Here is a 27,879-nt window from a genome sequence, read left to right as displayed (position 1 = left end):
GTGTGTGTGGGTAATGTGTGGGCCAGTGGGTGATGGGTGTCAGTGGGTGATGTGTGTGTCAGTGGGTAATGTGTGGGCCAGTGGGTGATGGGTGTCAGTGGGTGATGTGTGTGTCAGTGGGTAATGTGTGGGTCAGTGGGGAGGGGGTGTGTGGCTTTGGTGTTTTGTCATGCTGTGAGTGCAGTAGGGCAGCCAGCAGTGCGGGCTCGGACTGAAGTCTGGATCCCATTTAAACCATATGCTTCTGCAGTTTCTGAGGGGGTCTGATGCGTCACAATATTTGAGACAAAGTGTGTGTGTAGCTCTGTGCGATCGACAACTCCGGGATCTTTTAGAAGATGTGCTCCCATTCCATGCTTTCAAAGTGAAGGATGGTGAACGTAGCTGGAAAGTTCCGTCACTTCTTTGCTGAAGATTACAAAGGAGAAAGTTGATTTTAGCGCCAGTGAAGTAATCACTTCTTTCTTGCTTTGTTTTCGGTGTCTGAGCTGAATCTGAGGATTTCACATGATTGATGCTGGAATGCACAATGTTCTGTGGATCCTTTTCCTGGAACCTGGCTCTATTGTCTGCACTGGATAGCAATCTCAGTTTTGTCATTTGAATCCCAACCTTTCCGTTCCATGGATCCTGACACAACTTTCGCCTGGAATATGTAACGAATCTGCTGCAGATCACAATGCTTTGCTTGAAAATTGTGAGACAGTTTCAATAATTAGACTCGAAGAACTCGCATACTGGTGAAGCAATGTAATGCTGAGCTGTTTGTATCCGTCGCTGTAAGGTTCTCCCAGTCTGATGAAATAGAGATCACCGCAGTGACAATTAACTCTTTAGATCAAAGGTGTCAGAATGAAGCTGCCGTCCCGTGTCTGTGTGCATGTCATCATTTTGTCACTTCTCCATCTTTTGCAGGGTGTTTACGATGAACGTGACTCCAGACTGGTAGGTGAACTTCTGTCGCTGCACCAATTCCTGTCGCCAATCTCATTCTGAACAAATATTTGTCAACGACCCTGATTGAAAATTTCTCACACTTCATGCGCTGCATCGCACGCATTCCTGTCCGAATATATAAGGAAGTCAGCAGCAGATTTATATGACTTGCTGCTGGACTCCTCTGGGAACTCATGTGTTTTGCATGTTGTGGAGTTGTATCTGAGTTCACAGAGTGTTTTTTTAAAAAGTCACAGGAGGAGGCCATTCAGTCCATCAAGCCCAGATCAGTGCTGTTACTCAGTGCCGTTAAAAATGAGGTATTCTTATTTTAATGGTTTTATACTTTTATAGGATGTGCGTGTCACTAACAAGACCAGTGTTCATTACCCACCCCGTAACTGCCCTTAAATGCAGTGCCTTTGGTAATTTTGCGGACTGGTAAGAGTCAATCACATTGCTGTGGGCTTGAGTCACATGTAGGCCAGACCAAGTAAGGACAGCAGATTTCCTTCAGCAAAGGGTATGAGTGAACCTGACGGGTTTATATCACAATCGGTAGTTGTGTCATTGGTCACCTTTACTGAGTTGAGCTTTCAAATGACGACTTAATGAATAGAATTTAAATTCTACCAGCTGTCAAGTTGGGACTTGGTCCCATCTCCCATAAGATCATGGTAGCGAAGAAGGCATTTGTTGGTCAATGCATTGAGTATATGGGAGTTGGGAGGCCACGTTGCAGCTGTGCAGGACATTGGTTAGGCCACTTTTGGAATGCTGCCCTCAATTCTGGTCACCCTGCTATTTGAAGTATGTTGTGAAACTTGGAGGAGTTCAGAAGAGATTTACGAGGATGTTGCCGAGATTGGAGGGTTTGAGCTACAGGGAGAGGCTGAATAGGCAGGGGCTGTTTTCCCTGAAGTGTTGGAGACTGAGGGGCGACCTTATAGAGGTTTTCAAAATCATGAGGGGCATGGGTAGGGTAAATAGCCAAGATCATTTTCGCCAGGGTGAGGAAGTCCAAAACTAGAGGGCATAGGTTTAAGTTGTGAGGAGAAAGACTTAAAAGGGATCCAAGGGGTTAAAATTTTGTCAGAGATAATAGGAACTCCAGATGCTGGAGAATCCGAGATAACAAGGTGTAGAGCTGGATGAACACAGCAGGACAAGCAGCATCATAGGAGCAGGAAGGCTGACGTTTCAGGCCTAGACCCTTCATCAGAAAGAAGGGTCTAGGCCCAAAATGTCAGCCTTCCTGCTCCTATGATGCTGCTTGGCCTGCTGTGTTCATCCAGCTCTACACCTTGTTATAAAACGACCTGAGGGGCCACTTTTTCACACAGAGGGTGGTGCTTTTATGGAATAAGCTGCCAAAGGAAGTGATGGAGGCTGGTACGATCACCATATATGAAAGGCATCCAGATGGGTATATGAATAGGAAGGGTTTAAGAGGGATAACACAGTGTGGAGCTGGAGAAACACAGCAGGCCAGGCAGCATCAGAGGTGCAGGAAAGCTGATGTTTCGGGTCAGACCCTTTTTCATTTCCAGCTCCACACTGTGTTATCTCTGACTCAAGCGTCTGCAGTTCTTGCTATCTCAGCGTTTACAGGGATATGGGCCAAATGCTGGCAAGTGGGACAGGATTAATTTAGAATATCTGGTCTGCATGGATAAGTTGGACCGAAGGGTCCATTCTGTGACTGTCTGGCATAAGAACAGACCTCACATGCAGTGTCACTCAATGGAATCATGGCTGATCTGATAATCCTCAGCTCCACTTTCCTGCTTTTTCCCCATAAACATTTGATCTCTTCCTGATTAAAAAAAAACTCGGCCTTGAATATACTTCAACAGCGCTCTGCACAAAAAGAATTTCACACGTTTATAAAACATTTGAGAGAAGAAATTCCTCCTCCTCTCTGTCTTAAATAGACGAATCCTTATTCTGAGATTGTGCAGAGTGGTCCTAGGATCTCCCACAAGTTGAAACAACCTCTCCACACCTACCTAAGCTCCCTAAGAATCGTTGTATGTATCAATAAGACCACCTTCTCATTCTCCTAAACTCCATTGTGTACAGGCTTGACCTGTTCAACCTCTCTTCAAAAGGCAGGCAGTCCTTTCAAAGCTAGGATTCCTTTACTCATTCACAGGATGAGGGCATCACTGGCCAGGCAGCATTTATTGCCCATCCCTAATTCCCCAGAGGGCAGTTCAGAGTCAAGGACAGTGCTGTGGGTCTGGAATTGCATGTAGGCCAGCAGTTTCCTTCCCTAAAGAACATTGGTGAGCCAGAGGGGCTTCTCCCCCCACAGCAATGGACTCATGGTCATCATTAGACTCTTAAATCTAGATTTTTATTGAATTCAAATTCCACCATCTGCCAGGGCAGGATTCAAACCCAGGTCCCCAGAACATTATCTCGGTCTCTGGATTAACAGTCTAGTGATAATACCACTAGGCCACCGCCTCCCCATGGATGAATTCAGTGATTCTTTTTTGGACTGGCTCCAATGTCAACATATCTTCCCCCTAGATCGGCGGGGGTGGGGTGGTGATAAAACACTTTGCAGTATTCCAGCTAAGGTCTAACTATGCCTTGTATAGATTCAGCAAAACAAGCATGACTCCCGCTTTGTGAAGCCAATGCTGACACTGCTTGATCATGCATTTTCCTAAATTCTCTGCCCTTACATCCTTCATGATAGATTCTAACATTTTCCCAATGGCGGATGTTATACTACCTGGCCTTTTGTTACTTTTTTTTCAATCTTCCTTCACCTTTTAAATAAGGAGCTTCCCAATCCTCTGTGACTTTTCCCAACTCTAAGGATTCCGTGAAGATTACTACCAGTGCATCCATTATCTCTGCAGTTCCTTCCTTTAATATCTTTGTATTGATCTTTAGTTCCATTATTTTCGCCAGATTTTTTTTCTCTAGTGACGATTATTGTATTTGCATCTTCTCTTCGTTTTATCCGTCAATTATTTTGTAATTTTGGAACGCTATCCATCTCTTCTACCATGAAGACTGATGCAGAGTATTTATTCAACACCTCTCTCCCATTCCTTGTTCCCCATTATTATTTCCGCAACCTCCTTTGCTAAGTGGCCTATATTCACCATTCTCTATCTGTTCCGTTTTATGTATTTAAAGAAGGTCTTACAGTCCAATTTGATTGACTTGCTACTTTATCCTTAAAGTTTATTTGAACCCTTTTTACGTTTTTTTTGGTGTTACTTAGTTGGTTTTAAAAACTTTCCCCACTACCTGTTTTACCATTAATCTTTCTGTGGTTTTCCTTCAATTTGATGCTATCCTTTGCTTCCGTTGTTGGTTTATTCCCATCCTAGAATTCTTCTTTTTCACTGGAATATATCTTAACTGTGAGTCTCTTAAATGTCAGCCATTGTCTCTCAACCATTTTTTGTAGGTAGATTCCTTCCCCAGTCCAATCCAGCCAAACCTGACTACAATCCTTTGCAACTATCATTTAAGTTGAGCACAGTTGTTTCTGACCCAGGTTTCTCACACTCAAAGTGGATGCTAAAATCTACCATGGCAAGGTCAGAGCATTAGTCTGGTCTTGTGGATCACTGGTGCTACCACACCTGGAGTAATGTGCTCAGTTTTGGTCTCCTTACTTAACTACATTAGGCCAGGCATCATGATTATTGGTCAGACACGGTATCACTACATCACCATCCCCCTCTAGTCATGTTAATCCCTTACTTCAAAACAGTGAGCTAAAAGCAAACTTCTCTAAAATAATACAAAACAACTGAGGACTGCATGCGAGAAATGCAAATTAGAGAATCCATTTAGAGTCATTTAGCAGGGAAACAGACCCTTTGGTCCAACTCATCTTCATCAACCAGACATCCCAATCTGACTTAGTCCCATTTGCCAGAATTTGGCCCATATCCTGCTAAACCCTTCCTATTCATACACCCATCCAGGTGCCTTTTAAATGTTGTAATTGTACCAGCCTCCACCACTTCCTCTGGCAGCTCATTCCATACACACACCACCCTCTGCATGATAAAGTAGCCCCTTGGGTCATTTTCAAATCTTTCTTCTCTCACCATAAACCTATTCCCTCCAGTTTTGGGCTTCCCCATCTGAGGGAAAAGATCTTGGCTGTTCATCTTCTCCATGCTCCTCATGATTTTCTGATTCAGAGTCTGCTGGATCTGGGCAAAAGGTCCACTGTTGGTTGATAGAATTCCCCACAGTGTGGGGACAGGCCATTTGACCCAACAAGTCCACACAGACCTTCTGAAGAGCATCCCAGCGAGACCCATCCCACTATTTCCCGTAGTTAATGCACCTAACCTACACATGCCTGCACACTACGGGCAATTTAGCATGGTCAATCCACCTAGCCTGCACATCTTTGGACTGCGGGAGGAAACTGAAGCACCCGGAGGAAACCCACGCAGACATGGGGAGAACGTGCAAACTCCACACAGACAGTCACCCAAAGGTGGAATCAAACCCAGGTCCCTGGTGCTGGGAGGCAGCAGTGCTTACCACTGAGCTGCTTATCTGCTACCAATCAGAAGGCAGCATTTTCATCTCTTAGATAGGAAAGTGATGCATCAAACTCTGATCCTTGGAATGTAGGAAAAGAAGTAGGCCATTCAGCCCCTCAACCCTGTTCCGCCATTCAACGAGATCATGACTGATCTGTGCCCTATAACTCCATATACTTGCCTTTGGCCCATATTTGGGTGGCACGGTGGCTCAGTGGTTAGCACTGCAGCCTCACAGTGCCAGGGACCCAGGTTCAATTCCAGCCTCGGGTAACTGTCTGTGTGGAGTTTGCACATTCTCCCTGTGTCTGCGTGGGTTTCCCCTGGGTGCTCCGGTTTCCTCCCACAGTCCAAAGATGTGCAGGCTAGGTGGATTGGCCATGCTAAATTGTCCACAGTGTTCAGGGGTGGGTGGGTTATAGGGGGATGGGTCTGGGTGGGATGCTTCAAGGGGTGGTCTGGACCTGTTGGGCCGAAGGGCCTATTTCCACACTGTAGGGAATCTAATCTAATCTAATCTATTACCCCTCAATACCACGTTCTTCACAAAATCTTATCTATCTCGGATTTAAAATTAACAACTGATCCAGCATCCGCTGCTGTTTGTGGAAGAGCGTTCCAAACACCTCCCACCCTTTGTGTGTGGAATTGCTTCCTAACATCGCTCCTGCATGGTCTGGTCCTAATTCTCAGACTGTGCTGTCAGATCTCAGGCTTGAGCACCAAGGCCAGGTTGCCAGGTTACTGCATGGAGTGCCAATCTGACAGAGCTGCCGTCTCGCGGATGGGGAATCTTGGGTGGGCACAGCCCTGTTTGAAGAATGGCAGGAGAGTGATCCTACTGTCCTGATGCTTATTGCTGAAACAACATTACAGGTTACTTGGCCATTGCTGCGGTTATGAACTCTCTGTTTGCAAAATGGCTGCTGTATTTCTGTAATTTGCAATGGTGACCTAAACTTCAGAGGTAGCCCGCTGGCTGTAAAGTGATGTGAGAGACGCTATAGAAATGCAAAATTTGTCATTTGCTGTTTCCCAGTGCATTTGTCCTCTGCCAATGCTTTTTTGTCAGATCGGTCCCTCAATCCAATCTAATCCAACATCCAACGCCCGACCCATCCCTGCTCCGGTCTGCAGCTGTTAACAGTTCCCACACCCTGGAACCTGCATCCTAAACTCCTCCTTTGAACTCAACCAATCCAACTTAACACTGTTCACATCCCAAAATCTCCTGAGCTGCACTGACTTGCAGTATTTTGGATATGCTGTTGCTGTATTACATGTTCACTGCCTTTGCTATCTCTAGACATAACTCCTGTTTCCCAAACCTTGCTGGCCAGTTCTCCAAGTTGTAGCAGGTCCACCCTGCTTGCTGGTCCACCTTGGCTCTCAGTTGAGAATCATCCTGATTTAAAAATTCAAATTTAAATTCCCTTCTCCATGGCCCTGCCTCCTCCCAGTGTCAGAAATTCCGTCCGGACCCACAGCCCTCTGAGATATTCCCACTTCTCTAACAGAATTTGTAAGGTGTGTCCAGAAGGGTTTTCTAGAGCAGTATGTATATTGTCCAACTCAGGAAGGGGCCATTCAGGACCTGGTGATGGGGAATGAGCCCGGCCAGGTGGTTGAAAGTACAGTAGGGGACTACTTTGGAAATAGCGACCACAATTCCGTAAGTTTTACAATACTCATGGACAAGGATGGGAGTGGTCCTAAAGGAAGAGTACTAAACTGGGGGAAGGCCAACTATACCGAGATTCAGCAGGATCTGAGGAATGTAGATTGGGAGAAACTGTTTGAAGGTAAATCCACATTTGATATGTGGGAGGCTTTTAAAGAGAGCTTGATTAGCATGCAGGAGAGACATGTTCCTGTGAAAATGAGGAATAGAAAAGGCAAGATTAGGGAGCCATGGATGACAGGTGAAAGTGTGAGACTAGCCAAGAGGAAAAAGGAAGCATACATGAGGTCTAGGCGACTGAAGACAGACGAAGCTTTGCAAGAATATCTGGAATGTAGAGTGAATCTGAAAAAAAAGGATTAAGAGGGCTAAGAGAGGACATAAGATATTGCTGGCAAACATGGTTAAGGAAAATCCCAAAGCCTTTTATTCATATATAAAGAGCAAGAGGGTAACTAGAGAAAGGATTGGCCCACTTAAGGACAAAGAAGGAAAGTTATGCGCTGAGTCAGAGAAAATGGGTGACATTCTTAACGAGTACTTTGCATCGGTATTCACCAAGGAGTGGGACATGATGGATGTTGAGGTTAGGGATTGATGTTTGCTTAGTCTAGGTCAAGTTGACATAAGGAAGGAGGAAGTGTTAGGTATCCTAAAAGACATTAAGGTGGACAGGTCTCCATGTCCGGATGGGATCTATCCCAGGTTTCTGAGGGACGCTAGAGAGGAAATAGCCGGGGCCCTAATAGATATCTTTGCAGTGTCCTTAGACACGGGTGAGGTCCCGGAGGACTGGAGAATTGCTAATGTTGTCCCCTTGTTTAAAAAGGGCAGCAAGGATAATCCAGGTAATTATCGACCGGTGAGCCTGACGGCAGTGGTAGGGAAGCTGCTGGAGAAGATACTGAGGGATAGGATCTATTCCCATTTGGAAGAAAATGGGCTTATCAGTGATAGGCAACATGGTTTTGTGCAGGGAAGGTCATGTCTTACCAACTTAATAGTATTCTTTGAGGACGTGACAAAGTTGATTGATGAGGGAAGGGCTGTAGATGTCATATACATGGACTTCAGTAAGGCATTTGATAAGGTTCCCCATGGCAGGCTGATGGAGAAAGTGAGGTCACATGGGGTCCAGGGTGTGCTAGCTAGATGGATAAAAAACTGGCTGGGCAACAGGAGACAGAGGGTAGTAGTAGAAGGGAGTTTCTCAAATTAGAGACCTGTAACCAGTGGTGTTCCACAGGGATCTGTGCTGGGACCACTGTTGTTTGTGATATATGTAAATGATCTGGAGGAAGGTGTAGGTGGTCTGATCAGCAAGTTTGCTGAAGACACTAAGATTGGTGGAGTAGCTGATAGTGAAGGGGACTGTCAGAAATTACAGCAGAATATAGATAGACTGGAGAGTTGGGCAGATAAATGGCAGATGGAGTTCAATCCGGGCAAATGCGAGGTGATGCATTTTGAAAGATCAAATTCAAGGGCGAACTATACAGTAAATGGAAAAGTCCTAGGGAAAATTGATGAACAGAGAGATCTGGGTGTTCAGGTCCATTGTTCCCTGAAGGTGACGACGCAGGTCAATAGGGTGGTCAAGAAGGCATATGGCATGCTTTCCTTCATCGGACGGGGTATTGAGTACAAGAGTTGGCAGGTCATGTTACAGTTGTGTAAGACTTTGGTTCGGCCATGTGTATGGTTCTGGTCGCCACATTACCAAAAGGATGTGGATGCTTTGGAGAGGGTGCAGAGGAGGTTCACCAGGATGTTGCCTGGTATGGAGGGTGCTAGCTATGCAGAGAGGTTGAATAGATTAGGATTATTTTCATTAGAAAGACGGAGATTGAGGGGGGCCTGATTGAGGTCTACAAAATCATGAGGGGTCTAGACAGGGTGGATAGCAAAAAGCTTTTTCCCAGAGTGGGGGACTCAATTACTAGGGGCCATGAGTTCAAAGTGAGAGGAGGAAAGTTTAAGGGAGATGTGCGTGGAAAGTTCTTTACACAGAGGGTGGTGGGCGCCTGGAACGCGTTGCCATTGGAGGTGGTAGACGCAGACACATTAGCGTCTTTTAAGATATATCTGGACAGGTACATGGATGGGCAGGGAGCAAATGGACACAGACCGTTAGAAAATAGATGACAGGTTAGACAGAGGATCTTGATCGCCGCAGGCTTGGAGGGCCGAAGGGTCTGTTCCTGTGCTGTAGGTTTCTTTGTTTCTTGCTTATCCCCATATTTAATCAGCATTGACTATAGGAATTAGGACATCATGTTGCAGTTATACAGGACACTTTTGGAATGCTGTGTACAATTGCAGTCTTCCTCCTATAGGAAGGATGTTGTTAAACTAGAAAGGTTATAGAAAAGATTGACAAGGATGTTGCAGGATTGGAGGGTCTGAGCTAGAGTGAGAGGCTAAATAAGCTGGGACTTTTATCCCCGGAGCCTTGCAGGCTGAGGGGGGATCTTTAAGGAGATTTATAAAATCATGAAGGGCATAGATAAGGTCAGTAGCAAAGGTCTTTTCCTGAGGAGAGGAGAGTCCAAAACTAGAGGGTGTGGGTTTAAGATGGGAGGGGGCAAGATTTAAAACAGGTCAGAGGGGAAATGTTTTCACACAGAGGGTGAATGAATGTCTTATTTTCACTTATATCTGGGGAGATGCAGTGAAAAGTGGTCTGTCACCATAATCCAATGCCATTTTGAGGTACAAAAGAATGAAAAAAAGTACTTTATTAAAGTTTAAAGAGAGTGGTGCATACATGGGAACAAGCTGCTCGAGGAAGTCCATGATACAGGTACAATTACAACACTTGAAAGATATTTGGACAGGTACATGAGTAGTAAGAGTTTAGAGGGACATGGGCCAAACAAAGGCAAATGGAACTAGTTTAATTTAGGATACCTGGTCAGCATGAATTTTCTTCATTCATTCACGGGATGAGGGCATTGCTGGCCAGGCAGCATTTATTGCCCATCCCTAATTGTCCAGAGGGCAGTTAAGAGTCAACCACATTGCTGCAGGTCTGGAGTCACAGAGAGGCCAGACCAGGTAAGGATGGCAGTTTCCTTCTCTAAAGGGCATAAGTGAACCAGATGTTTTATCTGCCTGACAATTGATTCATGGTCATCGTTAGTAACTTAATCCAAAAAGAACTCCATCATCTGCCGTAGTGGGATTTGAACCCGGATCACCAGGACAGTAGCTGGGTTTCTGAATTAGCAGTCCACCAATAACATCGCTAGGCTACTGCCTATTCCTAGAAGCATGGCATTCCGACCGGAACTCCATCAACAAACACATTGACTTGGAGCCAATCTACCATCCTCTGAGAAAAAGAACAGGAAATGACATCACCAACCCAAGGAAACCTAACCAGATAAATAGAAAGCGGGACATAACACCAGCGCTTCGTCGGAGGCTCACTGATGATGTTACCTAGAATGGTGACGAAACGTCTGAAAACTAATCTTCCAGCTCAGCGAGCAAACTCACATCCAGGCTACTGCCTCCCTACAATAATTGAAAGGTCTGTTTCTATGCTGCATGACTGTATGAGTATTAGCTGCTAATGCTTTAAGCTCTGTATTCCATCTTTGTACCTCGCTGACTCTCTACCTCATTTTCAACCTGTAAGAGAGTTGATGTCTTTGAGGATGTTTCTGCTCATCTAAACTAATATTGAGATAACAAAGTGTGAAGCTGGATGAACTCAGCAGGCCAAGCAGCATCTCAGGAGCTCCTAAGGTGCTGCTCAGCCTGCTGTGTTCATCCAGCTTCACACTTTGTTATCTTGGATTCTCCAGCATCTGCAGTTCCCATTATCTCTAGACTAATATAGACTTCTGCGACAGGGTGTGCAACTTTACAGTTTTATTTTAAGTTATTCGTAGAATGTGGCTGCCACTATCATTTATTGCCCATCCCCAATTGCACTGGAGAAGGTGGTGTTGAGCTGCCTTCTTGAATCGCTGTGGTCCTTGGCAGGGGTGTAGAGACATCTACAATACTGTTAGAGAAGCGGTTCCTGGATTTTGATCCAGCGATGGTGAAGGAACGGCGATATATTTCCAAGTCAGATGGTGAGGGGCTTGAGGGGAACTTGCAGATGGGTGGTGTTCCTTTGTATCTGCTGCCCTTGTCCTTCCAGATGGAAGTGGTCACGTGTTTGGAAGGAGCTGTTTAAGGGATTTTTCAATGTATCTTGATGCCTCCACACAAACATTGATATTTGTCCGATGTATCTGCTTTGTCGACGCTGCAACATTTGGCACATTTAAACATTCCAGTGAAAGACTAGTTAGGACTTGTAAAAGCCTATGAGAGTTTGCATCTTTGTCTGGGATTGTGATTACTTTCAAGAGGCTTGTTAAGATCGTCTAAATGATGGGTCTACAAATGCTGGAGATGTAACTCCATATGTCAGGTTCTGTCACAAACATTCTTCTCAAATAACAGAGTGCAGATTTCTTCACTTCATTGAAGAGGAGGGTATTTTGATTCCTGTGTCACCTCAGTGCAGCTCCTGGATATTTCATGGGAGAATCTGATTTAATGTTTTCATTTTTCTCTTGTGTATTTGACCTCAAGTCCTTGAGCTTCCCAGAAAAATGCACATTGTGGTCTCATGTTGCGGTAAACATGGTTCGGTTGGAATATAAACTGGACACCAGCAAATGACAAGGAATAAACTGACGGATCGCAAGAACTGCCGATGCTGGAGTCAGAGATAACGCAGTGTGGAGCTGGAGGAGCACAGCAGGCCAGGCAGCATTAGGGGAGCACGCTTCAGGTCGGGAACACTTCTTCAGAAATGGCAGAGGGAGTGGGTGGGTAGGCGGAATATGAGTTGTTGCTCCTCTGGTTTGCGGCTCCGGCCTCATCCCATGACCACCCCTCCCTCTCACCCCCACATCGACCTGACACAACCTGTCCATCTCCTCACCCACCTCACCGGCTAATCTCCACCACTGCCTACCTGCACTCACCTAACCCTACCCACCCACGTTCCCCAGCCCCGCCCCTCCTCTCTCTATTTATTTCCCAGTTTCATTCCCCCACCTCCCCCATTTCTGAGGAAGGGTCGAGGCCCGAAACGTCAGCTTTCCTGCTCCTCTGATGCTGTTTGGCCTGCTGTGTTCAGCCAGCTCCATGAGGAATAAACTGAGCACCCCCCACCTTGGTCAAATGAGAAAATGTACCTGCTTCTGAGTGGCAAACTGGGTTTCCAGATCACACAAACGTGAGCCTGAGTAAATAATGCAAAAGAAAATGCCATGTTGTGAGGCTCTTGTTCATGCAATCACTGAGAGTCCAGCAACCTTTGGAATGTGTGTGTAGGAAGTCTGCAAACTCCAGTCAATGGGTGCCCTCTGCTGTCGAAGAGAAGAACTACAACAACAAATTCCCTTAATTCCAGAGAGTGGGATTCTTCCAGCTCACAGTGGCAAGGGAAAATAATACACCAGCCTTCCCAAAAGGCCAGTGTTCTTGGGAAAGAAAGACCCTGATACTGCAGTGGAGGTGAAAGGCCACGTGTCATCTAAAGCCAACATAGTCCTGTACAACAGCAGCAACAGTCTCATTTTTGCTACAGCTTTACAAGTCCCTTTGGGCAGGATGCCTCTTAGCCACAGAACAGTATAAAACTTAGATTTTGATTTTGTACAGCTCTTGTACTTCATGCTCTTAATAATAACAGTGGCTCAGTGGTTAGCACTGCGGCCTCACAGCGCCAGGGACCCAGGTTTGTTTCCAACCTCATGCGACTGTCTGTCTGGAGTTTGCACATTCTCCCCGTGTCTGCGTGGGTTTCCTACCACAGTCTGAAGGTGTGCAGCCTAGGCGGATTAGTCAAAGGAAATGCAGGGTTGTAGAGTAGGGGGTTGGGTCTGAGTGGGATGCTCTTTGAAGGATCAGTGTAAAATCAAATGGCCTGCCTCCACACTGTTAGTGGGATTCTATGACCTGCTCCCTGAATCTGTCCTGCAGCTTCAATGCTCAGTGCACGTCTACCCAGGTCCCTCTCATTTCAATGTTTTTCCAATCGAAACGCATCACCTCATATCTCTCTGCAGAGAACCTCTTGTGTTACCGATCCACCCACATCATCAACTTGTCAGTATCCTTTTGAAGTTCCACACTGTTCACCTCACAGTGTGCAATCCCAAGTTTAATGTCATCTGCAATCTTCGAAATTGTTCTCTGCACACCAAGGGCCGCGATCATTAATATCTAACGGGAAAAGTAAGAATTCCAACACCAAGCCTGGCGACACTCCGGTCCAAACCTTCCTCCACCCTGAAAAATATCCATTGACCATGATTCAGAGATAATGGGAACTGCAGATGCTGGAGAATTCCAAGATAATAAAATGTGAGGCTGGATGAACACAGCAGGCCAAGCAGGATCTCAGGAGCACAAAAGCTGACGTTTCGGGAAGGGTCTAGGCCCGAAACGTCAGCTTTTGTGCTCCTGAGATGCTGCTTGGCCTGCTGTGTTCATCCAGCCTCACATTTCATTGACCATGATTCTCTTGTTTTTGCCTTTTCAGAAGCAGAAGAGGGCAAGTTTAGAGCAACAGATCCGAGCTGCTTCCAATGTGAGGGAGTTGCTGTCAATTATTAATTCCTCGGATTGGAAGCGGTGGAAATGCCACCAAAAATTAAAATACCTGACCGGCTTTGACACACGATCGCGGTCGACCAGGTTCGCTTCTCCATATTACGATGCCGACACGCTCAAATGTGAGTTCATTTCTTTCCAAGCCACGTTTCTGCCTTTCTCTTTTGCCTGACAATGTGGACATTTGAGCTGACTGTCTGTTTCCAATGTAGCTATCGATGATGAGTGGCAGAGGACTCAGTGCGTCCCCAGGGAATCCTGCGTCGACGTTGCTAAGGAGATTGGACGTAGCACTAATACTTTCTTCAAGCCTCCGTGTGTGTCCGTGTATCGATGCGGTGGGTGCTGCAATGAAGAGAGCCTGGTTTGCAAGAACACCAGCACATCTTACATCCGCAAAGAGGTGGCTGCCATATCTCTGGGCTTTTCTGTGTGGTTTGTCACTGGTCGTAAGTCTTTACTCACGCTCGACGGTTAGTTGGCTACTTTGAGTACAGATAGTTTCCTTCAAAAGCTTCCTGTTCATGTTACCATTGTGCCTCCTTTTGAAGCAACGGCCTCTGTGTTTCACTGCTTGGTTTCCAGAGAGTTTTCGCGCTTTAAGTCTCCACTGAAATCAGCTGTTCCTCTGAGAGCATCAGACTGGGAGCTGCCTGCTATCAATCACAATACACTTCCCCTTTCATTAACCCATAATTGGGCAGATGGAGCCATTGGAATGTACGGCGCAGAAACAGACCCTTTAGTCCAACTCGTCTCTCCCAACCAGACATCCCAATCTGACCTAGTCCCATTTGCCAGCATTTGGTCCATATCCCGCCAAACCCTTCCTATTCAGATACTCCTTTTAAATGTTGTAATTGTACCAGCCTCCACCACTTCCTCTGGCAGCTCGTCCCAGACACGCCCCACCCTCTGTGTGAAAACGTTGCCCTTTGAATTCCTTTTATACTTTTCCCCCTCTCACCTTAAACCCATGTCCTCTAGTTTTGGACACCCCCACCCAGGGGAAAGGACTTTGTCTATTCACCCTATCCATGCCCCCCCATGATTTTATAAACCTCTATAAAGTCACCCCTCAGCCTCTGACACTCCAGCGAAAATAGCCCCAGCCTATTTAGCCCATCCCTGTAGCTCAAACCCTCCAACCCCGGCAACATCCTTGTAAATTTCTTCTACACTATTTCAAGCTTAGTGACATATTTCCTATAAGAGAGAGGCCAGAATTGTACGCAGTATCTTAAAAGTGGCCTCACCAATGTCCTGTATAGCCGTAACATGACCTCCAAACTCCTATGTGTCTCAGTGTCCTGACCATTGAAGGCAAGTGTGCCGAGTGCCTTCTTCACCACCCTGTCTACCTGTGACTCCACTTTCAAGGAACTATGCACTGCAACCCTAGGTCTCTTTGTTCGACAACACTCCCTAGGGCCCTACCATTAACTGTGTAAGTCCTGCCCTGGTTTACCTTACCAGGATGCAACACCTCACATTTATCTAAATTAAGTTCCATCCGTTTTTAATCCATGAACTAATGAGATGTTTTTCTTCAACCTGATAATACCATGATCTATACCATAGGTCGGTACTGTTTCCACACCAGCCAGACCAAGAATTGAACCCCCAACGCCTAACTCCCACACTGTTGGCACCACACCAGCCAACTGGTCTCCCAAGGGTCTCTGAGTTGGCGTGACCTCTTTACCTACATGTTGTAGTCTGGATAGTGATGCTGGGCCTTCAACTTCTTCCCATTACATGGCTGACCAGGAACCTTTTCTATCCTTACTGCCCGCTTGTTGGTAATGAGCTTATGCTTGGGCCACCAAGTCTCAGAATGGAACTTTTTATTGACGTGGGCATTGCTGGCTGGGCCCACCACTTACTGCCCGTCTCTAGTTGCCCCTTGAGGATGTGGTCATGAGCTGCCTTCTTGAACTGTTGCTGCCCACCAGGTATAGGGAGTCCTACAATGCCCTTAGGAAGGGAATTCCAGGGTTTTGACCCAGTAACGCTGAAGGAACAGAAACAGAAATTGTTGGGACTCTTGTTGTAGAGTAGTGCAGGGATATTAAAGAGCCAGAATCTGCATTTTTATCCTGTCATGCTAACAGAAAGCCTGCAGATTCCATTTGGAAGGGAAAATACAGAGGACCCAGAAAGCCTGCACTGTCAACTCCATCAATGTCCATTTTCACCCTGCCATATATTCTTACAGAACATAAAATGAGCTGACCAGCTGAACAAGAGACAGATATACCAACTTGTTCATCTGCAGTTAAATCCTAGGTTGGTAGCCTTTAGTTTGGTATCAGACAATCTGTTATAATAATGACTGTTGATGGGTTTAATGCCATTCCCATTTTCCAGGTTTGGTGGCAGTAGGTGCCAGGCTGTCCAGGTGAGAAGCTCAAGAGGCAAACCCCATTGGGCAGGTGCCTTGCTTGTTCAAAGGCACCCTCTGCCAGACTGAGGGAGCTAGCCACCTGGAAAATGCGGGTAAGGTGTTTGCTGAGAGTCAACCTTGACTCTTGTTGCTGACTCCAGCCTCCACCCCTCCTGTGGCCTGGGTACCTTGGTGGTCCAGGGTCTCAGATGTATAATTGGCTTCTGGCCGGTGTTACCAAGCAATAAGGAGCAACCAGCTTCTAATTGGCCAGCTTCTTATGGCAGGTGGGACTTCTAACCAAGGCTCTGGGTCTTGGGCAAGGCCCGCTATTGTCCAGTTAACTGCCTGATCAATAGTTTGTGTGGCTGGCCTTCTGAAAAGGAGGCAATGCAGGGCCCTAACTGGTTTACCAGCCGTAGGTAAGATCTCTGTCACCAAGAACAAATACAGGTATTTCTCCAAAAACGCGATAGTTGCGTTCTTGTGTGACCTTGAACCTTAGGAAATCATGTTAAGGAGAAATCGCTACAGAAAGGTGCTAAACCTGTACAGCAGAAAGTTGGCATTATCCAAACAGTGTCCATTATTCATCATCACATTACAAACAATTCGCGTTAACGAAACACGTGTTATAGCAGAAATACCTGTATGCCCTGTATAAATGTATAAGTGATGCATGCTCACTGCTTTATGTTGGCTTGAAGTTCTGTTTTGCACATTGGAGAGATGGAGCTACCTTTGTCTCCTCATGTGGCTTGCAACGGTTTCTATTGTAAAAGGCTGTAAGGATTAGCAAGGCCGAATACTGAGAAGGGCCTGAGGCAGCATCTGTTTCGGTGGTATTATGTGGACTTGTGACCAGAACAGTTTTGGATCTTGAGGGAATAAGACCTAACATCCAGGTCCTCTTCATTGTCTCTGTAACAAGCGCATCAGAGTAACCTGTCCTTAACTGCTAACATGCAATAAACTACACCTTGATCAATACAAGAGCCTCTTCTGGTTACATCAATAAGTGATTTTTCTCTCTTTTGCACTGGACCTCTGTATCATCTGTTCCCTTTGCTCCTCTTCTGCTTCTTTCAAACGTTGATTTTAAAAAATCATTTTTTGACATATTTCGGGTTCTGAAGAAGAGTCATATTGGACTCGAAACATTAACCCTGTTTCTCTCTGCATAGCTGCTGAGTTTTTTTCCAGTCTTCTCCATGATTTTTTTTTGTCTCTATTACGCTGGATTAATCAGTTCCTGTAGATAATTACAGTGAAAGAGGACAGTGGCAGCAAAATCTTGCCAGTGGTGGCCGCATGAGTCTCAGAGTTGCTGCAAACTCCTTTATTGACAATATTTATTATAATCCTGGTCTCCATAAGTACCTCTTGCACTCGGATTCCATCCTTTCATCATAGTCTCCTGCACATAACTACTGATTTTGATCAACTTGCTCAGAGATGGTATCGCGCACTTCTGGAGTGAGTGGGACTCTTAAGTCGTGCCTGTCAGTCCAGGAGTAGGGATGCTAGCACTGCACCAAGTTATATTGTGATATCCATCACCATTGCATTATCGCATCCATACTGCATTTATCTGCCTTCAAACGTAATCCTTTTACTAAAATAGCTGAGAGAGAGAATGCTGTTGTAAATAGCACATAATCAAACTCCATGTGATAAATAAGGGGAAGTACTTCAGAGGCAGAGTCTCCTCCACTCCAAGTAATTCCATTAAAATGAGGAATGAGTATTGAAACTTTATCACTAAAATTTCACTTGTATTTCCAGCTCTTCGAGATTGCCATTCCTCTGACCAATATACCAGAGCTATTGACTGTCAGAATTGCAAACCATACTTCTTGCAAATGCATCTCCAGTCGACATGCCTATTCCATCATTCGAAGATCGATCCTCACACATGAAGACTACAGGTAAATGAAAATTCATCTCACAGTGATACCTCTGATTAAAACACCAGTATGCAATCAAACCAAACGCCATTCTGAGGTTGTAATTTTACTTTATTTGAAAATAGAGAAATGATTAACATAAATAAAAATGCGTCACATATAGACAGAATGGTTAAGAAGACGTTTTGCATTTCTTTTTTTCTTTATTCATTAACGGGATGTTTTCGTCGCAGATTGGGCAGCATTTATTGCCCATCCCTGTTTGCCTCAGTTCAGAGTCAACCACATTGCTGTGGGTCTGGAGTCACATGTAGACCAGACCAGGTAAGGATGGCAGTTTCCTTCCCTAAAGGACATTAGTGAGCCAGATGGGTTTTTCCCAACAATTGACAATGGATTATGGTCATCATTAGGTTCTGAATTCCAGATATTTTTATTGAATTCAAATTCCACCATCTACCATGGCTGGAATCGAACCCACATCCCCGAATTTTTATTCGGGTCTCTGGATTATCAGTCCGGGGATAATACCACTAGACTATTGCCTCACCCCTTCAAAAAAAACATGCTTGCCTTCATTGCTCAGACCTTTGAATGTAGGAGTTGGGACATCATGTTGAGGTTGTAAAGGATGTCGGTGAGGCCTCTTCTGGAGCACTGTGTGTCGTCCTGGTCCCCCTCTTATGGGAAGGTCCCCCTCTCTGGGGAGAGTTCAGAAGAGATTTACCAGGATGTTGCTGGGTATGGAGGATTTGAGTTATAAGGAGAGGGTGGATAGGCTGGGGCTTTGTTCGCTGGAGTGAAGGAGATTGAAGGGTGACCTTATGGAGGTTTATAAAATCATGAAGGGCATTGACAAGGTGAATGGTAGGTGTCCTTTCACCAGGGAGTGGAGTTCAAGACTACGGGGCATATTTTTAAGGTGAGAGGAGAAAGATTTAAAAAATACGTGAGGGGCCACTTTTTTTAAACAGTGCGTGGTCCGCGTTTAGAATACAGCTAGACTTAGAACGTCTGAAAAGACATTTAGAAAACTACGTGAATAAGTAAGGTTTGGAGGGATATGGGCCAAGCGCAGGCAGGTGGGACTACTTTAGTTGGCATGGGCTGGTTGGGCTGAAGGGTCTGCTTCTGGCTGGTGCAGGTGCTGAGCTCAGATCGGAGGTTAACCCGATAGGGTTTAGAGGAGAACAAGTAAAATGGAGAGTAACTCACTGCTTTTGTAACACATGGTCAGAATCAGCAATATGTGAACCATGACAAAGTCGCTGTGTGGACAATATACCAGATCACCAACGACACATAGCCTCACTTATTTACTTCTTACTTGATTATGGTGTGACCAAAAGCGTAAACTTTCAAAACTGTTCGCAAGTTCAGGGAATGCTGGAAATAGAAAGTTGGTCAGGTCAGCATCCTGGGAGAGACAGAAAGACAGAGTTAACATTCCAGGAGTGTGTCATCAGAGCATACGCAACTGTGGTTAATGACATTAAATACTTTGTTTTAATTTTATTGTAAAAATATGTCTTATTCGTAAAAAAAATTACCATTGTGTACATAGACAAGTACCAAAGTAGTTTTGCACAGTTTTTGCAGCTTAAAAAAAAATGGGAATTTGACATGCCCTGCAGTTGCAGAAAGCAAAGGACACCCTGTAGTTTCATTTTGAGGCATTAAGAGGGTCTGACAGCTAAATGGACCCTCGTTATACTTCGGCAGGAAAGCGTCAGATGGTGGTCTATCCCCACTGCCCCCTCAGCACATAGTCCTGGGCCTAGGAATGTACCAGGCTGCAACACTCGGTCAGGGTCTACTCCTTGTTCTGGAAGACCAACAAGGACTGGGCAAAGCCAAACAGCATCTTTCACCAGTTGATGGTCCTCCAGATGTTTGTCTCGGTGCGTCCCCCAGATGGTGGAGCACAGAGTCCCCTGTCACGGAGCTGCTAGGGACGAACCTTGACAAAAACCACTCCACGTTTTCTCCAGATCTTCTTGGTGAAGGCACATTCCAGCAGGAGATCTGCAACAGTGTCTACGTCCCCCACAGCTGCTTCAAGGGCAGTGTGCCATCCTGCACAGAGACTGGGCATACATGAAAGGTCTGACCGGGTAGTGCCCTTCTCACAACCAGCCAAGTGATGTCTTGGAGCTTGTTGAAAAGTTCCGGTGATGGGGCATTCTGCCGAATGACTTTGACAGTCTGCTCGGGGATCAACCCTCTCCTTTTCCCTCAGGGTCTGTGTGCTGACCACATCCTGATAGGCCTGTGGTCAAAGGTGTTTCTCGCTGCAAATTTCTCTATGAAGGTCTAACTACTTACAGCGTTCCATAGTTACAAGACCAGGCCATCCTTTCTAACAGCTGGGACAGGTAGAACTTCCGAATGCAGTGACACTTGAAGGTGCTTATCTTTAAGTTAAGGTGTTTGTTTTTTGAACCAGACACTGGAGTATCCAATCGCTAGCCTCTACTTCAGGCCCTCTGTGAAGGAGTACCACACTGTCAGACATGTTGCCTTTAAAATTGGGAGCCGGTCGGATTGGGGATGTAAAAGATGGTTCCACACTTTGGAAGGTGGGGAGAGATTTTTTTTGGTGCGTTCTTGGACCACATACCACCCCCCGCCACCCAACTGGAGAAAATGTCACAGTTCTCCCACTTTTCACAGGGGGCCTGAAGAATTTCCCAATGGCCTTCTCACTGTACTCACCTTTGTCCAATCATAAGGTGCCAAATGAGACATTTGGCCAATCTGGAGGCTGGTGGAAGAAGGTCCCCCTTCATGCATGAAGGGTTGGGACTCTTTTTACTCACCGGGTGTTCACACAAGGTGGGTGCTCCATGTCCACTGGCCTCTCCATCAAGACACTATCCCTTTTCTCCCATGCCCCAAAGCCCTCACTTCCCCACCCAATCTCATTGCATGAGCCTCCTCCTTTCACTTAATCTGGCCCTGGAACTGGGAATCTGGGGACTGCTTGTAGTTCCTAACTTGGTCACTACTGCTAATGGTGCTGCTGAGATAACAGAGCTGCCATTCCCGAACGGTCAATCAAATCAGCCCACAGCTCTTAAAAGCTGGATATACTCCCGGGTGAGAGGTGAAATGCCCATCATAGAGTCTTACAGCACAGAAACAGACTTTCAGTCCAACTCAACCAAATATCTTTAACTAAACTAGTCCAATTTGGCTGCATTTGGCCCATATTCCTCGCAACCATTCCTATATATGTACCTATCCAAATGTCTTTGAAATGTTGTAACTGTACCTGTAACTATCACTTCCTCTGGTAGTTTGTTCTGTGCACAAACCACACTCTGTGTGAAAAAAAATTGCCCCTCAGGTTGCTTTTACGTCTTTCTCCCCTCACCTTAAACCTATCCATTCTAGCTCTGGACTCCCCTAACCTGGGGAAAAGATGGTAGGTATTCACCTTATCTATGTCCCACATAATTTTATGAACCTCTATAAGGTCAACCCTCAGCCTCCCACGCTTAAGGGGAAAAATGTCCCAGTCTATTTGGCCTCTCCTTAAAACCTAAACCCTCCAGTCTTGACTAGATCTTTGTAAATTATTTTCCGTACCCTGATTTAATGACATCCTTCCTATAGGAGGGCAACCAGAATTGTACGCAGTATTCTAAAAGTGTCCTCACCAATGTCCTGTACAGCCATAACATGATGTCCCAATCCAATTCTCCTTGGGGAATGACAGACCCCATATTTGGATAATCCTATCTCCTTATTCAACATCAAAAAAACCAGAGTGAAAGACAGGGACAACGTGTACATATACTCTACCTCTTTGAAGGCAACAAAATAACTGACAGCCGTCTCTTGGTCATCTCTCAGGGCAATGCGTTGACCAATTACAGTCAACTTTGCTGGTTTAAAATTCAAACAAAGCTTGGCAGTTAACTGTCAATCATCAATCTAACCTGTGGCAATGCCTTTACTAAGCAGAATCCACTTGTCAACCAGTCAGCACCCCCTTCTCATTCGGTATAAAATATGTCGTTTCCCTTTTATTTTGGTAATTCTCATGAATAATCTAGATGAGTTAAAGAAGAACAGCCTTGGCAAAATGTGACTTTTAACAGTGATAGTCAAGTACCATACTAGTAAATGACAGATACATTGCTTATTCAAACTCTCTGTATCTGGGCCATCACCGAGCTCCCACTTTTGCCTACAGTCAGCAATATGTCACTGGTATTTTGAAGAAGCTACAACCATTTTGAACATGTCATATTGGTGAGGAATTAAACACATGCTTTCCCATTGTCCTAGGGTACAAAGTAACAGCACCGACAAGGTGAGAAAGGAATTGCAAATCTGTGTAACAATTCTGAGGGACTGAACAATAAGAATCCTATCTGAATCATAGTTCATGTTTGGATATGTGAACTGTGTGCATCGAGAGCTACTTTTGATACAGCAAGTAGCTGTTTACTTTTGATGAGGTTAGAGTGAATGTTCTATTTTTTGCAAGGGGACAATACAATGAATAGGACACAGCATTTTGCTTAATTTCAGAATGCTATGTGGTAGACATTGTGGATTCAAAGACTGGGGCAAGGACTAACAGTCTGCTCCTGTTGACTTCTAGCTGTCTGTATAACGAGAATCACTGCTCCAGGGGCCTGGTCTGGGATAAAGAGAAATGCCACTGTGTGACCTCCACCATTCAAAGAGAAGATGGTGACTAAACTCGCTATTTCAAACATCTTGTACTTTTCCAAGTACATCAGTCTGCATTGCACTCTTTCAAATGTGTCTCTTTTTTGTCCAGAACTCTCTCCAATTGCAGAGCTGGCCATCTGTGGGCCTTATATGGAGTTCAATGAGGAACTGTGTGATTGTGTATGCAGGAACATGGAAAGCCATGAAACTTGCTCACAGAAACAAAAAGTGTTTGATCCGAATACCTGCAGGTAGGATCACTGAGGGTAACTGAGTTGATACGAGAGCTATAAACAGAAGCAGCAACAGGAGTAAACAGTCTCTATGTTGACAAAGACTATTTGAAAAGATATACAAGAATGCTTCCAGGACTGGAGGGTTTGAGCTATAGGGTGAGGCCAAATAGGCTGGGGCTGTTTTCCCTGGGGCATCGGAGGCTGAGGGGTGACCTTACCGATGTTCAGAAAATCAGCAGGGGTATGGATAGGGTGAATAGCCAAGGTCTTTTCCCAGGGTAGGGGAATCCAAAACTAGACAGTGTAAGGTGAGATGAGAAAGATTTAAAAGGGAGTTGAGGGGTAACTTTTTCATGCAGAGGGTGATGCGGGTATGGAAAGAGCTGCCAGAGGAAGTGGTGGAGGTGGGTGCAATTACAACATTTAAAAGGTATCTGGGTGAGTATATGAATAGGAAGGGTTTAGAGGGGTATGGGCCAAATGCTGGCAAATGGGACTAGGTCAGACAGAGATGTCTGGTTGGTGTAGATGTGTTGAACCAAAGGGTCTGTTTCCATGCTGCATGACTCTATTCTGTGCTTTAGCTCATCGAGCTGAATTGCACATAGCTCGAATCTCCAAAGCATTGGGAGGCCATGGTTCCCTTACACCCTAAATGAAAAAAAGTTCTGTAAGTTTCTGACCAAATGTATTCTTCTTGTGACACAATTTCAGACTCTGTTGGTCATTCTCCTACAGGCAGTGGTTAAATTTCTTTTGACGTAAAAACCAGGAATCTCACACAAAAGTGACAAGCAGTCTGCTGCTGATGTCATCCAACAATATTGATATTGTAGAAAGATTGGAAACAGATTGCATTTCAATAAAAATAATCACAACTTTCCAATACATTCTTGATTTTGGGAACGCATCATCATTGGCCAGCGGGATGGGGTGCATCCTTGTGGGATACTCTAATCTGTAACAATCTGTTAAATTAAACTGCACAATTCCACATCTCTTTTCACTTGTTTCCCAGTCTTTGTATTGTACAGAGATTGTTAGAAAATCTTGTCCAAAGGCGGGAAGCTGCCACACCAATCTCCCCCCGATAGCAGTCAGGAGTGGGATTCTGAATGCAAACATATTTATACCAAACGTAAGGGTCCATGCAGCTCACATCACATGGGGTCAGCCATGTCCATCACATGATCCAGATCTGATCTGGGAAAAGCAATGGCAGTTTGGTCTTCCCATTCAATAGAAAGGAAATGGATAGTGCTCAGTTCTCTGGGTCACCTGTTGCTAGCTTGAGTCCCACTCCATGGCCTCATGGCCATGGAAGGTACCTATCTATCATGGCCCAATGGGTTGGTTACCAGCCTGCAAATCTTTCCAATGTACCTGGCAGCTGGTGGTAAAGGTGGGTGTTTTTCCATCCTGTTCCTAAACTCATCATGTGCTCTGGTTTTTCTCCTGCTTCCTCTCAAGCTCCATCTGAGCTCACCTTATCTGAGACACCTTCTGCTCCTTGACCTCAAGTCCATTAAACTGCTGATCACCCCAAGTGCCCTCCTGGTGCCCAGGTTAGCCAGCAGTTAAAAAGGTGAGGGCAAGTCACGGCAGTATTTTAACCAAATCAATAGAAGTTCAACACTCAGGAATGATGATGGGGCTGACTCCTTAGATTATCAAGACAGTGCAGTAGCTCTTTAAAGATGTGGCACTTTGGGCAACAAGTTTTAGCGTTGGCGTATGTTTCAATGCGGTGTAGAATCAAGAGGTCAAACTCATTTGCAGGTTCAGGTTTTGTTAATGTCTGTGGGCCTCCCACTTGCACTCAACAGCTTCTCCTGACTGGATGCAGTGACCAGTATGTTAGAGCCATTATGTTGGGCTGCTGTAGGGCGAGCCCAGCATTGGGAAGTGAAAAGCTGAAGCTGCTGTTTAATGTAAAGCCAGAGGGCATTGTCAGTGCTTCAACATTGATAAATAGTCATAGAGCCATACAGCATGGAAACATTAGTCCATGCCAACTGTGCTCCCAAACTAAACATGTCCCCCCAACCGTGCTCCCAAACTAAACATGTCCCACCTGTCTGCTCCTGGCCCATATCCCTCTGAACCATTCCTATTCATGAACATATCCAAATGTCTTGTAAACGTTGTAACCGTACCTGCAACCACCACTTCCTCTGGCAGTTCATCTCACACACAGACTATTTTCTGTATAAAAACACTGCCCTCGTGTCCTTTTAAAATCTTTCTCCTCTCACCTTTAAAATATGCCCCCTGGTTTTGAACTCCCAAATCCTAGGGAAAAAACCCTTGTCATTCACCTTATCCATGCCCCTCATGGTTTTATAAACATGAATAAGGTCACCCCTCAACCTCCAGTGAAAAAGATCCCAGCCTTTCTGGTCTATTTTTACATCTCAACCCTCCATTCCCAGCAACATCGTGGTAAATATTTTCTGAACCCTCTCCAGTTTAATAATAGACAGGCCCATCTTCTCCAGGTAAACCTTTTCTTAACATAAAATAAAAAGTCTTTAGGTGAAATTCCAAATCCTGTGAGATTCCAATTCTTGTAAGATTTTATGGAATGTTGTTTTCTTTTAAAGGGTACTCTCATTTAAAAACCTCATCCTCTGACAGCTGCCTGAGTAGCATAGAAATGTTCATAGAAGTGTATATGCTCACTCATTTCCTCCCTTAATGTCTGCATTGAGTGATCATCTTCTCGGGATTTTGAACTGCATTTCAATTGATCGGATTTCCTCTCCTTATAGTTTACCGTTTTGCCTCCTTCTATACAAACTGGCCAACATGCACGCCCTCCATCAACAATGTGCAGTGTGAACCATCGACAAGATGCACAGGGGTAGCTCACCATGATTCCTTTGATAACATCATCCAAACACAAGTGCACTACCATTTGGAAGAACAAAGGCAGCAGAAACTGGCCTCAACCCCCTTTGTGTTTTGTAGCAGTTCAGGCTATCTCTGATCACGTCCTTGCATCACTCTACACCCACATCCACAATCTCACTGCAACCCTAATCCATTGTGTCCTCCTTTGGGGATAAAAAATATCATCTCTCCCAAATCACTTACAACTGGCTAACCTATGGCCCATCTTCTCTCACATTTATGCAGCTTTTGATTTGCTGAAACCCATCCTCATCTTCATTTTTGATACAGGTCCACTCTTCAATCTTGACTGTTGCTCAAGTATAGTGTTCATCTCCTCTCCCTTAAGTTGAAGGGTTGCAGACTTGAATGGACACAGCTATCCAACAACATGCATGGCTGGAGCACATAACCAGCAGTTTGTGTTGCTAATGGCACACAGCGCTGGAACGCCTCTCCCATCCTCCCTTACATGTGTAAGGAGCTTGTGGTTATTTATCATCCTTTCTCTATACTACTGGGGCAAACTTACTTCTGTGTTTTCCTGCCCTATTCCTGAACTCATCAGAAACTTCAGTTTCTCTCCTCTCAAGCTCTGTCTAGGCTCATCTTATCTATGAGACACCTTCTGTTCCCTTGACCTCAATTCAGCTAAACTACTGACCCCCATCCTATGCCCCCTCCTGGTGGCTGGGTTAGCCAATAATGTGAACACTTCAGCTGGTAGCAACTCCTCCTTCAAATCAGATCAAGTTCTGAGGAAGGGTCATTATGCCAAACCATTAACTCTGATATTTTCTTCACAGATGCTGCTAGACCTGCTGAGCTTTGCCAGCAACTTAGCTTTTGCTCCTCCAAATCTTTATTTGTCAGATTACTTGTTCCTTACTGGACAAGCAGAAATGTCTTCCAATTAAATATTGTGAAGTCTGAATCCATTGTCTCCAGTCTCCACAACAGACTCCTTTCTCTGGCCTAAACCTAGGTCCATCTCTACCGCATTGCCTGTGTCTGCTTCTGCTTCAGCTCACCTGTTGCTATAACATTTATTCATGCCTTTGTTGCCCCTAGACTTGACTATTCCACCACAGTCCTGGCCACTCTCCCATGTTGTACCCTCTGTAAACTTAGAGATCATTTAAAATTCTGATGCCCATGTCTGAGTTCTCATTGAATGCCATTCAGCCTGCATGATTGATGATCTACATCCTAGGTGACTTTCCTTCCTCATTCTTGTCAATTTGCCTTGCTGCGTGTTGTGAAGAAGAGTCATTGTACTGAAAATGTTAACTCTGTTTGGCTCTCCACAGATGCTGCTGAGTATCTCCAGCGCTTTCTGTTTTTCTTTTCTGATCTAGATTGGTTCCTTATCAAGCAACACTTTAATTGTACAATTCTCGTTCCTGTTTCCAAATTCTCCTGTGCTTTTGTATTATCCATCATATAACCCTGAGTTTTCTGTCTAATATGGGCCTCTTGCACATCTCTGATTTCAATTGCTGCACTATTAGCTCCAATGCCCTAAATTTTCTGATTCTCTCCTTAAATCTGTGTTCCTACCTCTCTGTTCCCCTTTTAAACTCTCTTCAAAATCTATGTCCTTGATCAAGCCATTAGTCATTAGCCCTAGTATCTCTTTATGTGGTTCAATGTTTCATTTTGTTTCATTAGGTTCTTGCAAAATGCATTAGGATGTTGATTAATGAACTATATGTACATGTTATTGTGCCCATGTCTCCTTGGGCATTAATTAATTTTGAAATTGTGAATTGATTGACAGCGTTTTTAAGCCACTCTTTATTCTGTTACAGTTGTGTGGATAGACCTGTCTGTATTTACCACAGCAGATCCTGTGTTGCGGGAAAGGTCTTCAATGATAAGCATTGCCAGTGCGTGTGGAAGGATAAACATTCACGTAGTACACAGAAGGAAGGTGACTGAAAGTCATGGATTTTGACTTCAATAATAAAGTGCTAATTCTACA

The 27,879-nt window shown here is 44.9% G+C and overlaps 1 protein-coding gene across 2 annotated transcripts; it reads left to right on the top strand.

Moving 5' to 3' along the window:
* The first annotated feature begins 244 nt into the window (after nucleotides 1–244).
* Nucleotides 245–27,879, top strand: vegfd (vascular endothelial growth factor D). Of its 2 annotated transcripts, none has more exons than XM_048541454.2 (7): nucleotides 245–945; nucleotides 13,715–13,907; nucleotides 13,998–14,188; nucleotides 17,957–18,099; nucleotides 22,694–22,785; nucleotides 22,877–23,018; nucleotides 27,707–27,879. In XM_048541454.2, exons 1-7 carry the CDS (start codon nucleotides 853–855, stop codon nucleotides 27,834–27,836), a joined length of 984 nt encoding a protein of 327 aa, XP_048397411.1. In that variant the 5' UTR covers nucleotides 245–852; the 3' UTR covers nucleotides 27,837–27,879. The 2 variants fall into 2 exon arrangements, with proteins under 2 accessions (XP_048397411.1, XP_048397410.1); XM_048541453.2 differs by lacking the exon at nucleotides 245–945 and adding an exon at nucleotides 1,100–1,256.

This window comes from Stegostoma tigrinum, chromosome 12 (genome assembly GCF_030684315.1).
Source record: "Stegostoma tigrinum isolate sSteTig4 chromosome 12, sSteTig4.hap1, whole genome shotgun sequence".
Lineage (NCBI taxonomy): Eukaryota > Metazoa > Chordata > Chondrichthyes > Orectolobiformes > Stegostomatidae > Stegostoma > Stegostoma tigrinum.
This window is presented reverse-complemented; position numbering and strand designations above follow the sequence as displayed.

Bases quoted from the DNA above. Each gene is read 5' to 3' on its own strand.
- vegfd (XM_048541453.2), top strand. From the start codon at position 1,131: ATGTGTTTTGCATGTTGTGGAGTTGTATCTGAGTTCACAGAGTGTTTT. The intron at 1,257-13,714 runs GTATTCTTATTT...TTGCCTTTTCAG, and splicing joins TCAGTGCCGTTAAAAATGAG to AAGCAGAAGAGGGCAAGTTT. The intron at 23,019-27,706 runs GTAGGATCACTG...ATTCTGTTACAG, and splicing joins TTTGATCCGAATACCTGCAG to TTGTGTGGATAGACCTGTCT.